Source organism: Oryx dammah, unplaced genomic scaffold, assembly GCF_014754425.2.
Source record: "Oryx dammah isolate SB20612 unplaced genomic scaffold, SCBI_Odam_1.1 HiC_scaffold_6, whole genome shotgun sequence".
In the NCBI taxonomy this organism is placed as follows: domain Eukaryota; kingdom Metazoa; phylum Chordata; class Mammalia; order Artiodactyla; family Bovidae; genus Oryx; species Oryx dammah.
The window spans coordinates 8,849,952-8,870,432 of NW_024070190.1; the positions used below are offsets into that span (position 1 = coordinate 8,849,952).

General features: G+C 42.1%; 1 protein-coding gene across 1 annotated transcript in view; it reads right to left on the reverse strand.

The window, feature by feature from the left end:
• Positions 1-13,078: 13,078 nt before the first annotated feature.
• The window catches only part of KCNK1 (potassium two pore domain channel subfamily K member 1), a 67,628-nt gene continuing 60,225 nt past the window's right edge, over positions 13,079-20,481 (reverse strand). The window contains exons 2-3 of the mRNA XM_040242731.1: positions 18,186-18,581; positions 13,079-13,976 (exon numbers count right to left, since the gene is read on the reverse strand). Of these exons, the coding sequence (XP_040098665.1) occupies positions 13,717-13,976; positions 18,186-18,581 (656 nt within the window). The 3' untranslated portion in view covers positions 13,079-13,716. The remainder of the gene's footprint in view (positions 13,977-18,185; positions 18,582-20,481) is intronic.

Below are 20,481 nucleotides of genomic sequence, written 5' to 3' on the forward strand. Positions count from 1 at the left end.
AGCTTTCAACTTACTTATGTCCACGGCACAAGCAGTCTTTTTCTGCACATTTTCCCTAAAAGGCTTCTCTTTTTTGTGTGCACGCATTCTCTGTCATGTCTGACTCTTTGCAACCCTATGGACTGTAGCCCACCAGCCTCCTCTGTCCATGGAATTTGCTAGGCAAGAATACTGGAGGGGGTTGCCATCCTACTCCAGGGGATCTTCCTGACCCAGGGATTGAACCCATGTCTTGCATCTCTGGCATTGGCAGGTGGGTTCTTTACCACTGTGCCACCTGGGAAGCCCTATGGCCTCTCTGGGTTTTAATAATTCTAATGAGATCTTCTCCCACTTTAAGCCCTTTGGCTTGAGTCAGGAGCAGAGTTAAGGGAAGGTGGTCTGACAGCCCTGTCTTTGCATCTCTGAGCTGTACAGATAGCCTGCAGTGACCAGACAGTGTTTGGAATCCACTCTATTGGCCAACAAAGTGGGATCACAGCACACAGGTCCCCAGGTTTCCAGGAGCACAAGGAGCAGAGGTTACACACCAACTGCATCAAACCCTTTGGCAGATGCCCCAGCCATTCTCAGCTCTTCTTCTAGAAAGGAAATGATGTGGTTTTGGGAGCTGACAGATAGAAACCTAAGCCTTACTTTCTACTACATCCGGAGTTCTTTTTTGAAATATAAGACAGTGACAATAAACTTACCTTGAGTGCCTTATGGAATAGTGTCTCAGTGCTCTGGGGAGAGAAGCAGAGCATGGTGGTGGTGACGGATAGAGGCTGGGGGTAGGGATCCTACAGAAGCCTCTGTGGTTGGAAGCAATCTTACTCTCTGTTTATTACAGCCACTCATATTTTGACCTTCTTGTTACACCAAAAAAAAAAAAAAAAAAAACACAAAAAACAAAAAACAAAGCATGAGTTTCTTTCTTTTACCAAAGGAAGGCTTACATTAAAATAGGCTAATATACCTACTCTAAGGATATTCCATGATATTTTATTTTCTGGAAAGAATTTTACTGTAAGGAGAGGAATGAATGGTACAGAGCTGAGATAGCTGCTTGGAAAAAGTGAATAAAGCCTCACTTGGAGAAAAAAAAAGGTGACAGCTTTTTTTTCATTCAATTTCCAGGAGATAGTTGAGCTGGAAGATCTAAGAAGTTCACATTCTACTTCTTCAGCTTTGAGAGCACCACTTCATCAGTGATACAGATGGAAACAGCTCTTAGGCAAAATGCTGCTTCTTCTAAACCACCAGCCCAAGCCAAGACCACACATATTCTGTCTCTACTGATTACATTATCTTGTTGGTTTTTTTTTTTTTTTTTTTTTTGAGAGGGGCAGGGGATATCTTTACCTATACAGCTAAGCACACTGACTTATCTCATGGAAATATTGTGGGCATTAATTATAATAAAAGATATGTTAAGTGCTCACTTGGATGAGATTCTAATTTCAATTGTGATTTGGGCAACAAACACACAGTTCTTCACTTATTGTGTTTTTCATCAGCTGAGGGCAAGTCAAGTTCCATAGGGAGGGAGATCTTGATGTCAATCAGAAAAGTTGGCTCTCTTTGCTGATGTCATTAATTGTACTTATACCACACATTGCTTTTTCCTTCCTAAATTATAATTATTTTATACCTAAAAATTGAATATTTATGAATTGTTTCAAGATCTTGTGGTAGTGCTTAGAAATTAAAAAATTTTTAAAAAGTGCAATATCAGAATGAGGACAATTCAATACTGACTGTGCCCAGAAAACAAACAAAGCTTCATTTTTTGAAACGCTTATCTTCCCTTGCTCCTGCATTTCTTCCTGTGGCTGCACCTTCCTGACACCTGTGTCTCAACCAGACATCCCTCCCTTACCTTATGAAAGCTAAGATCTTTCCAGACCTGGAAGGGTAAATGTTCCTAGCTCTTTCCCTTCACAATCAGAAAGTCAAATCCACTCATCTCTGTGAAAACTACTCAGCTCAATTACAGACTTAAACCGTGTCGATTAAAGAAAAACACCCAAGCTGAAAATTGCAGGTTCTGTTATATTTGGGGACCTTACTGAGGACTATAGCCTGGAGTCAGTCTCTTAGATTGCTCTGAGGAACTAGCAAAAACTGTATATCCAAAGAGAGATGAGAGGAGTCAGGATACGTAGTTTTTACTGAAAGTAAACAAAGCATGAAGTCAAACACCAAAAGATCGCTGCTTATACATACAGCTGATCCACTTTGCCATACAGCAGAAACTAACGCAGCACTGTAAAGCAACTCTAAGCTTGCTCAGTGGCTCATTATACTCCAATAAAAATTGATTTTAAAAAGATTACTGTTAGTCACAAAAGACAGACATCTCAAGGTAATGATTTTAGTACTTCTCTACATATGGGAATATGTAAGCCTGGGCTCATTGAAATTACTCCTTTGATTTTTTAAAACTTTTACTTTATATTGGAAGGTATCAAGAGTTGATTTACAATGTTGTGTTAGTTACAGGTGTACAGCAGAGTGATTCAGTTATACATACACGTGTCTGTTCTTTCCTATATTCTTTTCCTATTCAGGTTGTTACAGAATATTGAGCAGAGTTCCCTGTGCTGTTGCCTATCTATTTTAAATATAATGGTGTGGCATCTTAACTATCCAGGGCCAGTATCCTGTTTCTCTATATCCTGAATCCTCTCAGGGCCCACCGCTGGGGACGGCTGCAGTGGTTGATGGCTTGATGGAGGGCAACATTTGCTATTTACTGGAATGGCAGCAACATTTTTTCTTCACCCATACCTCTCTTTTCACTTAATTCCTACACCCTTCTGGCAGGGCTTTCTGCTTTCCTGGAGGAGCGACCTTAGTGTGTTTTTGAAAACTGTGAGTATTTGAGGAACATCCTCAGTAACTGAGCCTGCGGAGGGGATGGATCTGAGGTAGGGGCTCTCACACTGTTAGTTTCAGGCTGAAAGTGATTTAACAGACTTGAATCTGCTCTACATAACTTCAGCTCCCATTAACTCCTGGGGATGTACACTTGGGCTGGACATGCCTGAGCACTGTCCTGGCGAGGAAGATCATTTGAGAACCTCTCAACAAGGAGGCAGCTGGGAAACCATCCAAGGCCAGGGTAAACTTGGCGGTGATCCAGTGTGGGATGTCAGAGGGCAGGCAGGCCCTCACCCGGGAGGTGTGTCTTCTCCCTGGGACCCTGTCTGGCTCCCAGTGTGCCTTCGTGTCCCAGTAGTTGTTAGTACACAGAGTTCACAAAGGGAAATGACTGGAATAAATGATGTATTATGTATATGAGTCAGTCAGTCAGTCATGTCCCCACCCTCCCCCCGCCCCAAGCACTGTAGCCTGCCAGGCTCCTCTGTCCATGGGATTCTGTAGGCAAGAACACTGGAGTGGGTTGCCATGCCCTCCTCCAGGGGATCTTCCCAATGTAGGGATCAAACCCAGATACGTAATTTACTTACAAAAGATGTTAGCAGTGATCTCATCTTCACACGTCAATGACATCGAAGCTATGTATTTGTTACCGTGCTGACTTTCATATTTTATGTTGGATCCTTAGTCTAAGTGGATTTCCTAGATAGTGGAAATAATCACTTGAAAAACAAGCCTCTTAAAAACTCATTCTAATCATTTTGTATGGGAATACATTTTCCTTTATCTCCTTAAACAGAGCATATTAAACACAGTTAACATTGTTATGAGAATTGTGTGATTGAAATAACATCAATAAAAAATATTGTACCATCCCGGGAGCTATTTGCCTCAGCCTGTGAAGGCTGTAGAAGGCAGGCCTTTTCTTCTTAATCCAGGTCTGTCCCTGGTGTCGAGCTCCCAACGGCCTGCTCTCTTTGGTTGTCTTACCAGCAATTAACACGAGGTTCTCAGCTGGAGCGGTAATGCACTCAGAGCCACAAACCTCACACAAGCACCAAGCAGATTTTTATTAATACAACTTGATATGAACAGCAGAGAAACTGTCGAATTTCTGGAATGTCTGACCATTTTTCCTGCTAAGTGGCCCTCCTAAGAGTTGTTGTTGTTCACTCAGTCGTGTCCATCTCTTTGTGACCCCATGGACTGTGCCCACAAGCCCCCTCTGTCCATGGCAAGAATACTGGAGTGGGTAGCTATTCCCTTCTTCAGGGGACTTTCTCAGACCAGGGGTCAACTGTGAGTCTCCTACAGTGGTAGGCAGATTCCTTACCACTGAACCACCAGGAAGTAAATGTTTCTTCCCAGGTGGAGCGCACAGGAGACCAAGGACTGAGAATGCTTTTACAGGACCAGAGAAACTGCTAATTTAAGGCTGCCCAAGTAAAGTAATGCTCAAAATTCTCCCAGCCAGGCTTCAGCAATACGTGAACTGTGAACTCCCTGATGTTCAAGTTGGTTTTAGAAAAGGCAGAGGAATCAGAGATCAAATTGCCAACATCCACTGGATCATGGAAAAAGCAAGAGAGTTCCAGAAAAACATCTATTTCTGCTTTATTGACTATGCCAAAGCCTTTGACTGTGTGGATCACAATAAACTGTGGAAAATTCTGAAAGAGATGGGAATACCAGACCACCTTACCTGCCTCTTGAGAAATCTGTATGCAGGTCAGGAAGCAACAGTTAGAACTGGACATGAAACAATAGACTGGTTTCAAATAGGAAAAGGAGTACGTCAAGGCTGTATATTGTCACCCTGCTTATTTAACTTTTATGCAGAGTACATCATGAGAAACGCTGGGCTGGAGGAAACACATGCTGGAATCAAGATTGCCAGGAGAAATATCAATCACCTCAGATATGCAGATGACACCACCCTTATGGCAGAAAGTGAAGAGGAACTAAAAAGCCTCTTGATGAAAGTGAAAGTGGAGAGTGAAAAAGTTGGCTTAAAGCTCAACATTCAGAAAACGAAGATCATGGCATCTGGTCCCATCACTTCATGGGAAATAGATGGGTAAACAGTGGAAACAGTGTCAGACTTTATTTTGGGGGGCTCCAAAATCACTGCAGATGGTGACTGCAGCCATGAAATTAAAAGATACTTACTCCTTGGAAGGAAAGTTATGACCAACCTAGATAGCATATTGAAAAGCAGAGACATTACTTTGCCAACTAAGGTCCGTCTAGTCAAGACTATTGTTTTTCCTGTGGTCATGTATAGATGTGAGAGTTGGACTGTGAAGAAGGCTGAGCACCAAAGAATTCATGCTTTTGAACTGTGGTGTTGGAGAAGACTCTTGAGAGTTCCTTGGACTGCACGGAGATCCAACCAGTCCATCCTAAAGGAGATCAGCCCTGGGATTTCTTTGGAAGGAATGATGCTAAAGCTGAAACTCCAGTACTTTGGCCACCTCATGCGAAGAGTTGACTCATTGGAAAAGACTTTGATGCTGGGAGGGATTGGGGGCAGGAGGAGAAGGGGACGACAGAGGATGAGATGGCTGGATGGCATCACTGACTCGATGGACATGAGTCTGAGTGATTTCCGGGAGTTGGTGATGGACAGGGAGGCCTGGCGTGTTGTGATTCATGGGGTCGCAAAGAGTTGGACACGACTGACCGACTGAACTGAATTGAACAGTTGAAGCAATTACATGATCATTATTGCCAACTTGCATCTTGAGAGTTTTAAATTTTTTTGCAGTGAACCAGCAAAAATTATAACATGGAAAGTATGCTAACACAAAATCTGTGAACTATTGGGAAGCAAGATGTGGCTTTATTTTCAGTGGATTGGGAAAACAGTGAAGTAATTTTACCAGACCTGTGTGTACACTTGGAGGGAAGAGAAGAGGGAATTTAGTAAATGTACTTGACTGCCAGGCTGGGAAAATACTTAAAATTGTTTTTGCTTCTGGGCTCATTATTGCATTTTAGAAAGCTGAGGTTGCCTGACCGTACATATCACTGCCAGAGTCCAGCTCCAGCAGCCAGGGATTCAACCTGAAGAGGTGAATGGTGTCGGCAAATGAGACAGCCTCTCAATTTTCTTTTGGACTGCCTGTTTATTTCAAGTTTAAGATTTTCTTTTAAACTTTTACAAAAAACATTAGGCCAGAGGTTTGACATTTTCAGTTCCCCCTCTCTCAGATTTATTATCTCCATAAATCACTGTTGCTCTTCAAACAGAGTTCCTGCTTCAATGATTCTCTCGGAATCAGCCTTATCATCTATCTACCTCTTCTAAAGTGTCCCATGGTTAACTTGTGATTACATTGTAACTCATGCTACATGCCTCAGTTTACTACTTATCTTCCTAAATCCTGTTTGCCCCTAACATCCTGAGCTCACTATTTCTTAAAAAGGCTTCTAGCTATAGTGTCTCTAAAAATTTCTAACTTCTATAAGCTGTAGTAAAATATGCTAACTTTACAAAATTCCTTAAATCTTTAACTTCTAACTATTTTAATTATTTCTAAGCCCTGAATTCAGTAAACTCCTTTGCCATAAACATTTTCCTCACAAATAAGCTTCAGATAGCAATCCCTCCCATGGCCTCAAGCTGCAGCCTATGTGCTCATCCTGGAACACTCTTTTGTAAAAGTCCTTAAACAAATGTCAGTGATTAACTTTATGAATTATTCTCTGAGCACAGCTTCAGAAGGCTTTGTGCCTTCTCATGCTCCTCTCAAGAACAATAAGCACCTTAATATTCCTTTTCAGTCAACTCAGCTGAGGAAAGGAAAAGACAAGTCAGAATTACAAGGCCTAACTCCTTAATCCTGGGTCCATGCCTGCGGAATGAGGAGAGGGGGCTGGGGGCCGTGCCTCCATTTTGTCAGTAATGCCTAATGCAGCTCCCGACATATTACAGTTGGGATACATCTGACAGTACAAGTGAGATACTGGAATATAGTCTTTAGCAAACAATCTCATGTTTCACCTCACAGAGAAGCCTTTGATGTACCAAATATTCATTAATAAAATTCTTGGAAAATAATACATCACTTAGAGGGAAAAATTTAAATGTATTAAAGAGACAGATCTGCAATCTTACTGGGTACAGCTGAATAAAGTAAATAGTAACTATTGTATTATTTCAGCTTCAGCTTCCTAAGGAAGGGTTGTTTTAAAATCTGCTTGACTATGCACATATTTCTGAAAGTACACCCCTAAAAGATTGCCTTCCTGAGTTGAGAATATCAGGACATCACAGCTCTCCTCAGCGTGGAAGATTGAGCAGCAGATCTCCAAGCGGATGTACCATGCCACGCAAGTGGGAAACTCTACTCACCGAATTCAGAGTAAGAGATCACCCTCCAATGCACACTTGTGCCAATTTAAAATGAATTCTTATTTGGAGCAAATAATAGCTGCTTTTAGTAAGAAACCAGTGTGCTATTGATAGTTGTTAAAGGTTAAAAATGTTTTGCATGGACAGTTTCAGTTACCATTTCTTGACCAGATTTGTAAATATCTCTTCATTCATTTCCCAAAAGGCACGTAAGGCTGGTCTGTAGGAAGTGTGAGCATGACTGACTGTTTTCCAGGCATTTGCAAGCATTTTTTTCCCTGAAGCCACTCATCAATGCAGTCATCTGGGCCAAACTTTATCTGTCCCATGGGTTTCTTTTTAAAATTCTTGGAAAAGTACAACTTTCCAAAACTGAACCAGGAAGAAAGAGAAAATCTTAACAGACCCATCACAAGAAAGGAAATTGAAACTGTAATCAGAAATCTTCCAGCAAACAAAAGCCCAGGTCCAGATGGCTTCACAGCTGAATTCAACCAAAAATTTAGAGAAGAGCTAACACCTATCCTACTCAAACTCTTCCAGAAAATTGCAGAGGAAGGTAAACTTCCAAACTCATTCTATGAGGCCACCATCACCCTAATACCAAAACCTGAAAAAGATGTCACAAAATAAAAGAAAACTATAGGCAAATATCACTGATGAACATAGATGCAAAAATCCTTAACAAAATTATAGCAATCAGAATCCAACAACATATTTAAAAGATCGTACACCATTACCAAGTGGGCTTTATCCCAGGGATGCAAGGATTCTTCAATATCCACAAACCAATCAATGTAATACACCACATTAACAAATTGAAAAATAAAAGCCATATGATTATCTCAATAGATACAGAGAAAGCCTTTGACAAAATTCACCATCCATTTATAATAAAAACCCTCCAGAAAGCAGGAATAGAAGGGACATACTTCAACATAATAAAAGCTATATATGACAAACCCACAGCAAATATTGTCCTCAATGGTGAAAAATTGAAAGCATTTCCCCTAAAGTCAGGAACAAGACAAGGATGCCCACTCTCACCACTACTATTCAACATAGTTTTGGCCACAGCAATCAGAGCAGAAAAAGAAATAAAAGGAATCCAAACTGGAAAAGAAGAAGTAAAACTCTCACTGTTTGCAGATGACATGATCCTCTATATAGAAAACCCTAAAGACTCCACCAGAAAATTACTAGAGCTAATCAAAGAATATAGTAAAGTTGCAGGATATAAAATGAACACACAGAAATCCCTTGCATTCCTATACACTAATAATGAGAAAACAGAAAAAGAAATTAAGGAAACAATTCCATTCACCATTGCAACAAAAAGAATAAAATACTTAGGAATATATCTACCTAAAGAAACTAAAGACCTATATATAGAAAATTATAAAACACTGGTGAAAAAAATCAAAGAGGACCCTAATAGATGGAGAAATATACCATGTTCATGGATTGGAAGAATCAATATAGTGAAAATGAGTATACCCCAAAGCAATCTATAGATTCAATGCACTCCCTATTAAGCTACCAACGGTATTTTTCACAGAGCTAGAACAAATAATTTCACAACTTGTATGGAAATACAAAAACCCTCAAACAGCCAAAGCAATTTGAGAAAGAAGAATGGAACTGGAGGAATCAACCTGTCTGACTTCAGGCTCTACTACAAAGCCACAGTCATCAAGACAGTATGGTACTGGCACAAAGACAGAAATATAGATCAATGGAACAAAATAGAAAGCCCAGAGATAAATCCACACACATATGGACACCTTATCTTTGACAAAGGAGGCAAGAATATACAATGGAGAAAAGACGATCTCTTTAACAAGTGGTGTTGGGAAAACGGATTAACCACTTGTAAAAGAATGAAACCAGAACACTTTCTAACACCATACACAAAAATAAACTCAAAATGGATTAAAGACTAAATGTAAGAACAGAAAATATAAAACTCTTGGAGGAGAACATAGGCAAAACACTCTCCGACATAAATCACAGCAGGATTCTCTATGACCCACTTCCCAGAATATTGGAAATAAAAGCAAAAATAAACAAATGGGACCTATTTAAACTTAAAAGCTTCTGCACAACAAAGGAAACTATAAGCAAGGTGAAAAGACAGCCTTCAGAATGGGAGAAAATAATAGCAAATGAAGCAACTGACAAAGAATTAATCTCAAAAATATATAAGCAACTCCTGCAGCTCAATTCCAGAAAAATAAACGACCCAATCAAAAAATGGGCCAAGAACTAAAGAGACATTTCTGCAAAGAAGATATACAGATGGCTAACAAACACATGACAAGATGCTCAACATCACTCATTATCAGAGAAATGCAAATCAAAACCACAACGAGGTACCATTTCACGCCAGTCAGAATGGCTGCGATCCAAAAGTCTACAAGCAACAAATGCTGGAGCGGGTGGGGAGAAAAGGGAACCCTCTTACACTGTTGGTGGGAATGCAAACTAGTACCACCACTATGGAGAACAGTGTGGAGATTCCTTAAAAAACTGGAAATAGAACTGCCATATGACCCAGCAATCCCACTGCTGGGCATACATACAGAGGAAGCCAGAATTGGAAGAGACACAAATACCCCAATGTTCATTGCAGCACTGTTTATACTAGCCAGGACATGGAAGCAACCCAGATGTCCATCAGGAGATGAATGGATAAGAAAGCTGTGGTACATATACACAATGGAGTATTAGCCATTAAAAAGAATACACTTGAATCAGTTCTAATGAGGTGGATGAAACTGGAGCCTATTATACAGAGTGAAGTAAGCCAGAAAGAAAAACACCAATACAGTATACTAGCACATATATATGGAATTTAGAAAGAAGGTAATGATAACCCTGTATGTGAGACAGCAAAAGAGACACAGGTGTATAGAACAGTCTTTTAGACTCTGTGGGAGAGGGCAAGGGTGGGATGATTTGGGAGAAAGAGAATGGCATTGAAACATGTATATTATCATATGTGAAATTAATTGCCAGTCCAGGTTCGATGCATGATACAGGATGCTCGGGGCTGGTGCGCTGGGATGACCTAGAGGGATGGGATGGGGAGGGAGGTGGGAGGGGGGTTCAGGATGGGGAACACATGTACACCCATGGCAGATTCATGTCAATGTATGGCAAAACCAATACAACATTGGAAAGTAATTAGCCTCGAATTTATTTATTAAAAAAATAAATAAAGAGAAATACAACAACAACAGCAAAAAATACTTTTACCCATGGGGGGCGGGAGATTCTTTTGAAAACTCTAATGCCTTGGTCTATGTGAGTGAAAAGTTGCTTCAATTGTGTCTGATTCCTTTCGATCCCATGGACTAGCCCACCAGGCTCCTCTGTGCATGGATTCTTCAGGCAAGAATACTGGAGTGGGTTGCCATTCCCTTCCCCAGGAGATCTTCCTGGGGATCGAACCCAAGTCTTCCGTGTTTCCTGCATTGTAAGTTGATTCTTTACTGCAGAGCCACAGGAGAAGCTTTGGTCTCTAGTCCCTTTGATTTCTGGGCAGCTATTTTTCTGAGACACGGTTCTCTCCTCATGTTCAGTGTATCTGCTGCTCCAAAATCAACATACCTACTGGACACATGTGACTTTAAATGCACACACAACTTAAATTCACACAAAAGAAAGGACAATGATTTCTGCCATATCTCTATCCTCAGGGTGTTCTGTGGGATTCTTAAGAACTCAGTCTCAAATACTGCCCAGGACTTCAGTCCTTCAGTTTATACTCTTTCATGCTTCGATTCTTTTCTTTTTTTCAGAATCCACCTTCTTTGACCTTCAACTTCACAGTGGCTCATCTCCAACCAGAAGGTTCCAATGACAGTTCTGACGGAGCCTCTCTGCCCAGCCTCCCACTTCCTTACTCCATGCCCAGGGGACCCTGCTTCTCTTCTCCAGGACACAGCTTCCCCCTCCCTCAGAAGCCCAGTGCATCATCTGTCCCCTGGCCAGTGACAGAAATAAAGTCCGGGGAATACACTTCCCCTTACATTTCATATCTGACAGGGAAGCAAAACCTGCTCCATTTTTAAACCTTATGCTTCACATTAAAAACAACAAAAACAGGAATCTTCCCTGGTGGTCAGTGGTTAAGAGCCCACCGTGCAATGCAGGGGACGTGGATTCAATCCTTAGTTAGGCAACTAAGATCCCCCACGCAAGGAAGCAACTAAGCCCATGCACCACAAGTCCTGAGCCCATGAGCCACAACTAGAGTCTGTGCACTGCAAGTAAGATTCCACTAATGCAGCCAAGATCCTGTGTGCTGCAACTAAGACGTGACACAGCCAGAGAAATAAATACTGCCTGTCAGTCGCTTAGCTGTGTTCGACTCTGCAACCCCACGAACTATAGACTGCTGGGCTCCTCTGTCCATGGAATTCTCCATGGAAGGATACTGGAGTGTGTTGCCATGCCCATCTCCAGGGATCTTCTTGACCCAGGGATCGAACCCAGGTCTCCCGCATTGCAGGCAGATTCTTTACAATCTGAACCACCAGGGAAGCAAACAAATTCTAAAAACCAAAAACAATGTGAAGGGTATTAAGGCCTAGTAAATGGCAACCCACTCCAGTGTTCTTGCCTGGAGAATCCCAGGGATGGGGGAGCCTGGTGGGCTGCCATCTATGGGGTCACACAGAGTCGGACATGTCTGAAATGACTTAGTAGTAGTAGTAGTAGTAAGTATATTCTTTGCAGATTCACAGAAGTTTTGAGAGTGAAGTATTACATTCAACTGCTTATTGACACCCTGACAGAATTTTCCCTTCAGGCTCTTCCTTGTTTTTTGTATTTTGCACTCCCCTCTCAGATTAGAGTCAAGCAGTGGTGGCCCATCAGTTTCCTGCTTGGACTAAAATGTAATGACATTCCGTGGGTATAATCTACCTTTTTCCCAATTATATTCTTTAGCATCTTTGCACGGTACCAAGCATTCTGATCCCATGAACTTCTCAAATTCAGGCCTGCCCATGAAGCATGTATCCTCTAAGGAGTCTCTAGTTCCTCCTTTTACCAATTACCTAGCCAGTGTGAGCAGTCTCCCACTGTGGAGACAGTCAGCCAGGAACATAGGCAAAATATGCTAACAGGCAGCACAACCCAGGTCAGAGGGACAGGAGGACATGTTTTGAATTAAACACTAGAAAGGATCCACTGAGGACAGCTCCCCATCACAGGAGCTGGGAGATGGGACTTGGTTAGCGGGTCACTGAGCATTCATTATCATACAAGGCCTAATTTTCTATTCTAAAATTCCTAGCAGGGTCTTCCCTAGTGGTCCAGTGGTTAAGACACCATGCTTTCACTGCAGGGGGCATGAGTTCCTTCCCAGGGAAGGGAACTAACATGCCTGCATGCCTCAGCCCAAAGATGAGGAAAAAAAATCCCAACAGCGTCCTGCATTTGGATTGTGAACAGCATTTGAATGCTGTCTTATGGTTTCTACAAAGGAGTGCACACATATTATCTACGTGGGGGGAACCTTTTCTTGATATATTAAAGCGTAAGATTGCAACCGGCTACAACTTTTACTTATTTCAGCTTATAAACTAAAAAAACCTCTCAGACTAATCTGACAGAATATGTTCCTTTGGGGCTTCTGTGTTTGGGTCCTATGCTTTAGTATTAGCTGACTGCAAATCATCATGTACTTTCAAAATAAAGTATCCTAACTTTTTAACAAAATCATATGCTTTGTTACCTGTTTACCTCTAGAGAAATGTTTACAAACATTGTAGACATTTGAGATCACGCTATTCCAAGTGAGCAGAAATATTTATTGTAACAGAATACTAAAGTAATTCACACATAAATGTGTTAATCCACTTATTTTATTGCAGCAACTTCTGATTCTTCAGTATAAAGAGAAATCAAAAGGGAAAATCTCTACAATCTTGGGTTAAGAAGTATACCAGGAACTGGTGACCTAAACCGTATGTACAGAATATAAACATATTTATATCTGTATGTACACTTAATGGTTATCTAGTCATTATAAATAGTAGGTTTAACTTAAGAGTCTACAAAAATAATGATTTTCAGATGGGTACATGCAAAACAAGTACACATAAACTTATTTATAAAACACATCTCTATGCCTTTTTTTTTTCCTGCTTTAAGTATAAATGTCACTATTTAACTATCAGCTAAACAATTCAAATGCAAATCCCAAAGTTCCCAATGAAAAGTATAAAATCTGTTTCTGTCCACAACGGCACCCTGCTTCAAGTATTTTCTTCTACTATTAGTAAAGTCGAGATAATTTTGTCACATATGAATTACAGGTACAGATGCCATTTTCTCATATTTTAGACAGCCTTCTGGAATAAAAGCTTCTTTTGTTCATTTTACAAAAAGTACTGCTTTCACATCCTCATCAAAATGAACAAGCGAAGCTTCCTCCCACCGCCCTGGGCCTGTGCCCTGGCACGGTCCTGCAAAGCCCTATTCTAGCGGTCTGCGGCGCCGTCGGCCAGGGCAGGTGGCTGGGGGAACACAAAGGGCTCGTTCTGCTTCTGGTCCTCCTTCACCCCAGCCGCTTGGTCCATGATGGAGGAGAAGGACAGCTGGTCGTGTTCTATGATGTGCATTTGGTCCTCTTCCTTGTCCTTCTTCACGTAGAACATTTTTCTGAACTTCTTCAGTTCGTGGAGCTCACAGAAGGTTTCCAGAACCACCAACATGGCGATAAGACCAAGGAGCAGGTAACCTGTGTGAGAGAAATGACAGCGACTCAGTGAGATCCAGTCACGACACAGCCTTTCTGCTGATGAGTCAATCCATTGCCTCCTCTGATTTCTGGGCATGTTTTGAATTCCATGGCTCAAAGAGGTATGATTCAGAGGAAAATGAAGATGGACTTAACCTTCTAGACCTAAAGAGACATATCTCCAAAGAAGACATACAGAGAGCCAACAGGCACATGAAAAGGTGCGTCTCATTGCTAATTATAAGAGAAATGCAAATTTAAATTACAATGAGGTACCACCTCACACCAGCCAGAATCATCATTAAAACGTCTACAGATAACAAATGCTGGAGAGGGTGAGGGGAAAAGGCAACCCTCCTACATTGTTTGAGAAAATGTAAATTGGTACAAATGGAAAATGGTATGGGGGTTCCTCAAATAACTAAAAACAGAGCTACCATATAACCCTGCAATCCCACTCTTGGGCTTATATCTAGAGAAAACTATAATTTGAAAAGTTGCATGCACTCCAGTGTTCATAGTAGCACTGTTCACAATAGCCAAGACATGGAAACAACCTAAATGTTCATCAGCAGATGAATGGATAAAGAAGATATGGCACAGATACACAATGGGATACCACTCAGCTATCAAAAAGAATGCAACTGTCATTTGCAGCAACACAGACGGACCTAGAGGTTATCACAGAAACTGAAGTGAATCAGAACAAGACAGACAAACACCATATATCGCTTATACATGGAACCTAAAATAGGGCACAAATGAATTTGTCTGCAAAATAGACAGACCCATATAGAGAACAGACTTGTTGCCAAGGGTGGGGGGTGGCTGGGGGAGGGATGGATTGGGAGTTTGGGATTCGCAGATGCAAACTAGTATATACAACAAGGTCCTACTGTACAGCACAGGGAACTATATTCAATATCCTGTGATAAACCACAATAGAAATGAATGTGTGTATGTGTGTGTATACACACATATATATATGTAGGTGGTGCTAGTGGTAAAGAACCCGCCTACCAATGCAGGAGACATAAGTTTGATACCTGGGTTGGGAAGATCCCCTGGAAGAGGGAAAGGCAACCCACTCCAGTATTCTTGCCTGGGAAATCCCATGCACAGAGGAGCCTAGTGGGCTACAATCAATAGGGTCACAAAGAATCTGACATGACTGAAGCGACTTAGCACACACACACATGCGTGCATATATGTAAAAGATCACTTTGCTGTGTGTGTGTGTGTGTTTTTAAAGGATTTCTACATAGGGGATGTACTGGGTGGAGCAAATAAATGTTGCAAAGGTATGTTAGTTTGTGGATAGGCTAGAATTCCACAGCTTTTGTCTGAAATCCCATGGATATTTTTGTCAGCACTGAAGAGTTTGACTAAATAATAATGAATAAAGGAAAAGGAGATTTGTGGATTAGTTCAGCTAACAATGTCACTGCTATTTCTAAAATATGCTATATTATTATTAAAGCTTAAGAAAACTGCCACTTTGCATCCATAAATGACTTCCTTGTTCCTATTTTGCTACCAATTCTGGCTTCCCAAGTTCATTTATTTTCTGAAAATCTTCTTCAAACATTTTACCACTGGGACATGAAATTGGGACTTCTGTTATTCTTAGAGTTTTCACTTTCACTTTTTTGTTCCTGTCTCTGATGAATTTTTTTTCTGAAAACTGATTTTAAACATGTTGGAACCAACTTAAAATTACTATTTTCCCAGACTTCCCCGGTGGTCCAATGGTTAAGAATCTGCCTTCCAATGCAGATGGACCTAACCTGGGCCTTAAGATATAGAGGCCCTTTCACTATGATCATGCCTCTTCTACAGAATGAGGAGTCTGCAGGGCCAGTGGGGCTTGCCCTCTGGGACCCCATGCCAACCTCCACCCCAGATTACGTTCCATGTATTTAAAACTTGGAAATTCTCTGCACAGTGTCCCCACCCCATAGGGGTGATGGTACCTGCAAGGGTCTCTATCCTGGGCCCACCATCCCCAAAAGGCATTGTATCACTGGTGTCCACCCCTACACGCGCCCACACCCAGGGGCAAATGTTTGTAAGAGGATGTTGATGGAACATGGTTGTATTACCGAGGCAGTGCGTCCACACATCCATGTAAGGACCTTGTAGGCTGTGTGGAACGAAAGGTGGGAAGAGAAGGGTGCAGGATGGGGCCAGTTTTCCCCATCCATCATCTTCTAGCCCAGGACACTGAGCATCCTCAGGACCAGCCTGGCCTTCAGATCACTGTGAAGGTATATGTGGTGATGCAGAATGAGAAAATGTGTTTTAGGTAAGTTTGCTGTGTTGTACGTGCATGCTCAGTTGTGTCTGACTCTTTGAGACGCCATGGACGGCAGTCCACTAGGCTCCTCTGTCCATGGAAATCTCCAGGTAATAATACTGGACTGCGTTGCCATTCACTTTTCCAGGGGATCTTCTCAACCCAGGAATCAAACCCAGGTCTCATGCACTACAGGCAGACTGTATCATTTGAGCCATCAAGAAAGCCTCACGTCATAAAAAAGCTAAATTCACATCAGGAGGTAACATTTTACCCTAATGCAAGACAAGAAAGACTTGCATTAGGTAATTCTGATGACACCGTAAACTCATGATGCCATTTGGAAAACACTAGGTCAACATGATCTGTGAGTCATCAAAGGGCATGTTCACTTTGGGTCAGCCAGTCCACTTCTTGGAAAGATAATAAACTAGAAAAACGTGTTAAACACACTAAAGTATTTACTGCAATGTAATTTACAATGTCTCCTAATATTTAGGTAGGAAGCAATCTAAATATTTGACAATAGAAGTAGGACTAGATGATAGTATGGATGCGTGCATGCTAAGTTGCTTCAGTTGTATCCGACTCTGTGTGACCCCATGGACTGCAGCCTGCCAGGGTCCTCTGTCCATGAAATTCTCCAGGCAGAATATTGGAGTGATGCCCTCCTCTAGGGTATCTTCCTGACCCAGGATCAAATCCACGTCTCTTACGTTTCCTACACTGGCATGAAGATTCTTTACCACTAGCACCACCTGGGAAGACCCAGATAATGGTATAGTCACCTGGTAAAATAATATGTGGATAGCAAAGAAAAATATGGTAGCTAGAAGAAATTCGAAATCACCCTGGTAACCATTTGGTAAATATTTATTGAACTTGCATGGTAGCCAGGCATTGCTGAAAGCACTGGGCACTTTTGAGTGAAGGCTGTGTCCTGGATGAGCATGGGTTAATGGAGATGCTAAAAATACACGTAGTTCAACTACACATTTTGTTGTCATTAAGACCACAGGATGGAGCCAGGACAGAACATCTGACTGCCTGCGTTACATACTCTGATTTCCTAGAAGACGTGGCCACGAACGGAGTCTTGAAAAATACTTAGGAAGGAAGAAATGGAAAGTGTATGTACAGTATGATGTAATTTTATGCATTGTGAAAAGACAGAAAAGGAATACACACAAAAAAATATTTTTCTATGAATGGATTTATAAGTTTTCCATGGTATTATATTGAAGTTAAAAAAATTGCTTCAAAGTTTAATGTCAGTGGACATCTGAATTTTAATGCCTATTTTCCATGTATAAAATTCCTTTTTCTTTTTCATTTTCACCAAGAACTTCATTGAACACTGTATTCACCGTTTTGTTCCTACACATATAAAAATTCTGAAAGTGGCAAACGTATTCTAACTTCAAAAAAGAACCAGATGGACAAATGAGATAAGCAACTGCTTTACGCTTTTCCTGGTTAATGAAAGAACGTGATGGACTGTTAACAGGCTATCCTAGCTCTCTCTGGTGTCCTTGAGCTTTAAATATTTAATAAAGTAGAGCAACTTTGTTGAAAAGTTCAGCAGCAACTTACTTTGTGTGGTGCATTCTTACTTGGGTGCTTAGGTGCAGTCCTCTACTGTCATTTAAAATGACTATTACATTACTAGTAAGAAACTGATCGGTACTTTTCTGTGCCTGGGAAAAGGTAACTCTCAATAATAACAAGACGTTTTCATACAGAATTTTGAAGGAAATCATGATGAAATGAAAGTTATAGGAAGGTGGCAAAATGGAAAATTCATCCATGGAAAGCAGTCAGGACTCTGACGAAGGACTCTCATCATTGAGTGGGTGAGGCGGAGCGTGGAAGCACAGAGCCCTGGGACAGAGTCCGTGAACTCGGATACTCACATGTGATCCCGATCTTGTAGAGCTCTCTGAATTTTTGATTGTAGCCCTCCCCAGGAACATAATCTCCGAGGCCAATGGTGCTCAGGGAGATGAAACAAAAGTAAAAGGATTCCAGGAAGTTCCAGTCATCCTCCAGGACAGAGAACACCGCGGCCGGGATGAAGAAGAAGCAGGACACGGTGACCACACCGAGGAGGACCGCGTGGACGATGGCCACTGCCTGCTTGGAGAAACCCCAGCGGACGTGGAAGTAGAGGACTGGCCTGCGGGTGACATGGATGGTGACACGCTGGACCACTGCCGTCAGGAACAGAAGGGTGAAAGGTATGCCGATGACAGAGTAGATGATGCAGAAGGCCTTGCCCCCATCGGACAGGGGCACGGTGTGGCCGTAACCTGCAAGGAGAGGAGGTAGAATACACCTTCGTAAATAACACACACCTGGGATTCCCTGGCAGTCCAGTGGTTAAGACATCAAGCTTCCACTGCAGGGGGCAAGGGTTCGATCCCTGGTTGGGGAACCAAGACCTCGCATGCTCCATGGCATGGCCAAAAATAGAAAAACAAAACACATGCCTCTTATTCACTCCTCTGCCCCTCACACCCAAGAGAAAAGCCAGATAAAATTCAGATTGGTGCTTCAAAGGCTCTATCCTGTTGGGACTTCCCTGGAAGTCCAGTGGTAAAGAATGCATGTTCCAATGCAGGGGACCAATCCCTGGACCAGTAAGTAAGATTCCACATGCCATGAGGCAACTAAACCTGTGTGCCTCAACTAGAGAAGTCTGTGTACACAATGAACAACCAGCACAGCCCAAAACAACAAGCAAACATAAAGGTTCTATCCTGTCACTGCAGTACAATTCAACGATGGCTGCCATACGTTTGATCTGGATCAAATCTTCCCAGCTCTTCCTGAAGCATCAAGCCTTGTTTTGAGTTCACTGCCAGGCTGAAGAAGTAGAAGCTCTGTGTGTGAAGGAGCTAACTCCTCCCTGTCTTGGGCCATCAGGGAAAATTCATGACAGGGGTACCTACTTTGCCAGGAGGATGCTCCCCTCCCCAGCCTGCTCCCCTTCCATTCCCCTACCCGAGGAGCCTCATTAGGATCCAAAGCCAATAGACACTTGCTTCCAAAACACTAGCACCAGGCAGATGAGGGGACAGTGGGAAAATAGGGAAGACTCGAGGAGAATACAGACATGGAAAAAGAGAAAGACAGGACTTCCCTGGTGGTCCAGTGGTTAAGAATCCACCTGCCAACGCAGAGGACACAACTCTGATCCCTGGTCAAAGATGCCATATGCTGTGGAGCAGCTAAATCCATGGGCCACAACTACTGAGCTCGTGCCCTAGAGCCCAAAAGCCACAACTCCTGAGCCCCCGTGCTCCAAGTACTAAAGCCTATGCCTGCTTCGGCCCGTGCTCCGCAGCAAGAGAGTGCACAACAATGAGAAGCCCTGCACCGCAACTCGAGAGTAGCCCCACCCACCAAGGCTAGGGAAAGCCCCTGTGCAACAAAGACCCAGCAGCCATAAATAAACAAACAATACTTTTAAAAAAGAAAGAGAAAGAGGAAGATAATGAACATCAAAGGATGCTGGGTCACAGGGCTGAGCACTTCTTCCCAAATATTTCGTTCAATTATCTGGTTAAACGGCACATTTAGAAACTGTACTGTGTCTTCCCCTTGTCATTTTTGTAGGTTCCAAGATGCCACAGATTCCCCCAAACCCACATATTAGGGCCACTGGTCACAACATAGTTCTCTTTTATTTTCTACTAGAATTGAGACATTCCCAAATCAAGCCAGTCAAGAGACGCTTCATCTGATAAATGCTAGCAAAAGAGAAGCCAGTGAACTGTTTTTAAAATCTCACAAGGCCTTCATTCTGAAAGGACTAACATGTCTGACAAGTCAGTTCAGGAAAAAGCCAACTAAATGCATTTTCTTTTTTGTGAAACAGGCTTCTGGGGAAAAAGCAAAAACAAAACAAAACGCCACTCATAGGGTTATAACTGAAAAGTGGTTTTCAAATCTGATTTCTAAAATATATCCTTCCCAGAGAGAACTCAGAAAAACCTTCAGCTTCAGACCTCCTGGTTGTCTGCTTTCTATCGATTTCCAGGTGAGGCCCTGGTCTATGTGGCCCCTAAGAGATTGCTCTGGTTATTCCCATGCACGACACCTCAGCACAATGGTCAGGGTGGTTAATCCTAGAAGGTTATGGATGAATAGGGAGTCTGAGGAACTACTGAATTTGCATCAGTTTGAACATCTCCACCACCCTTGTGG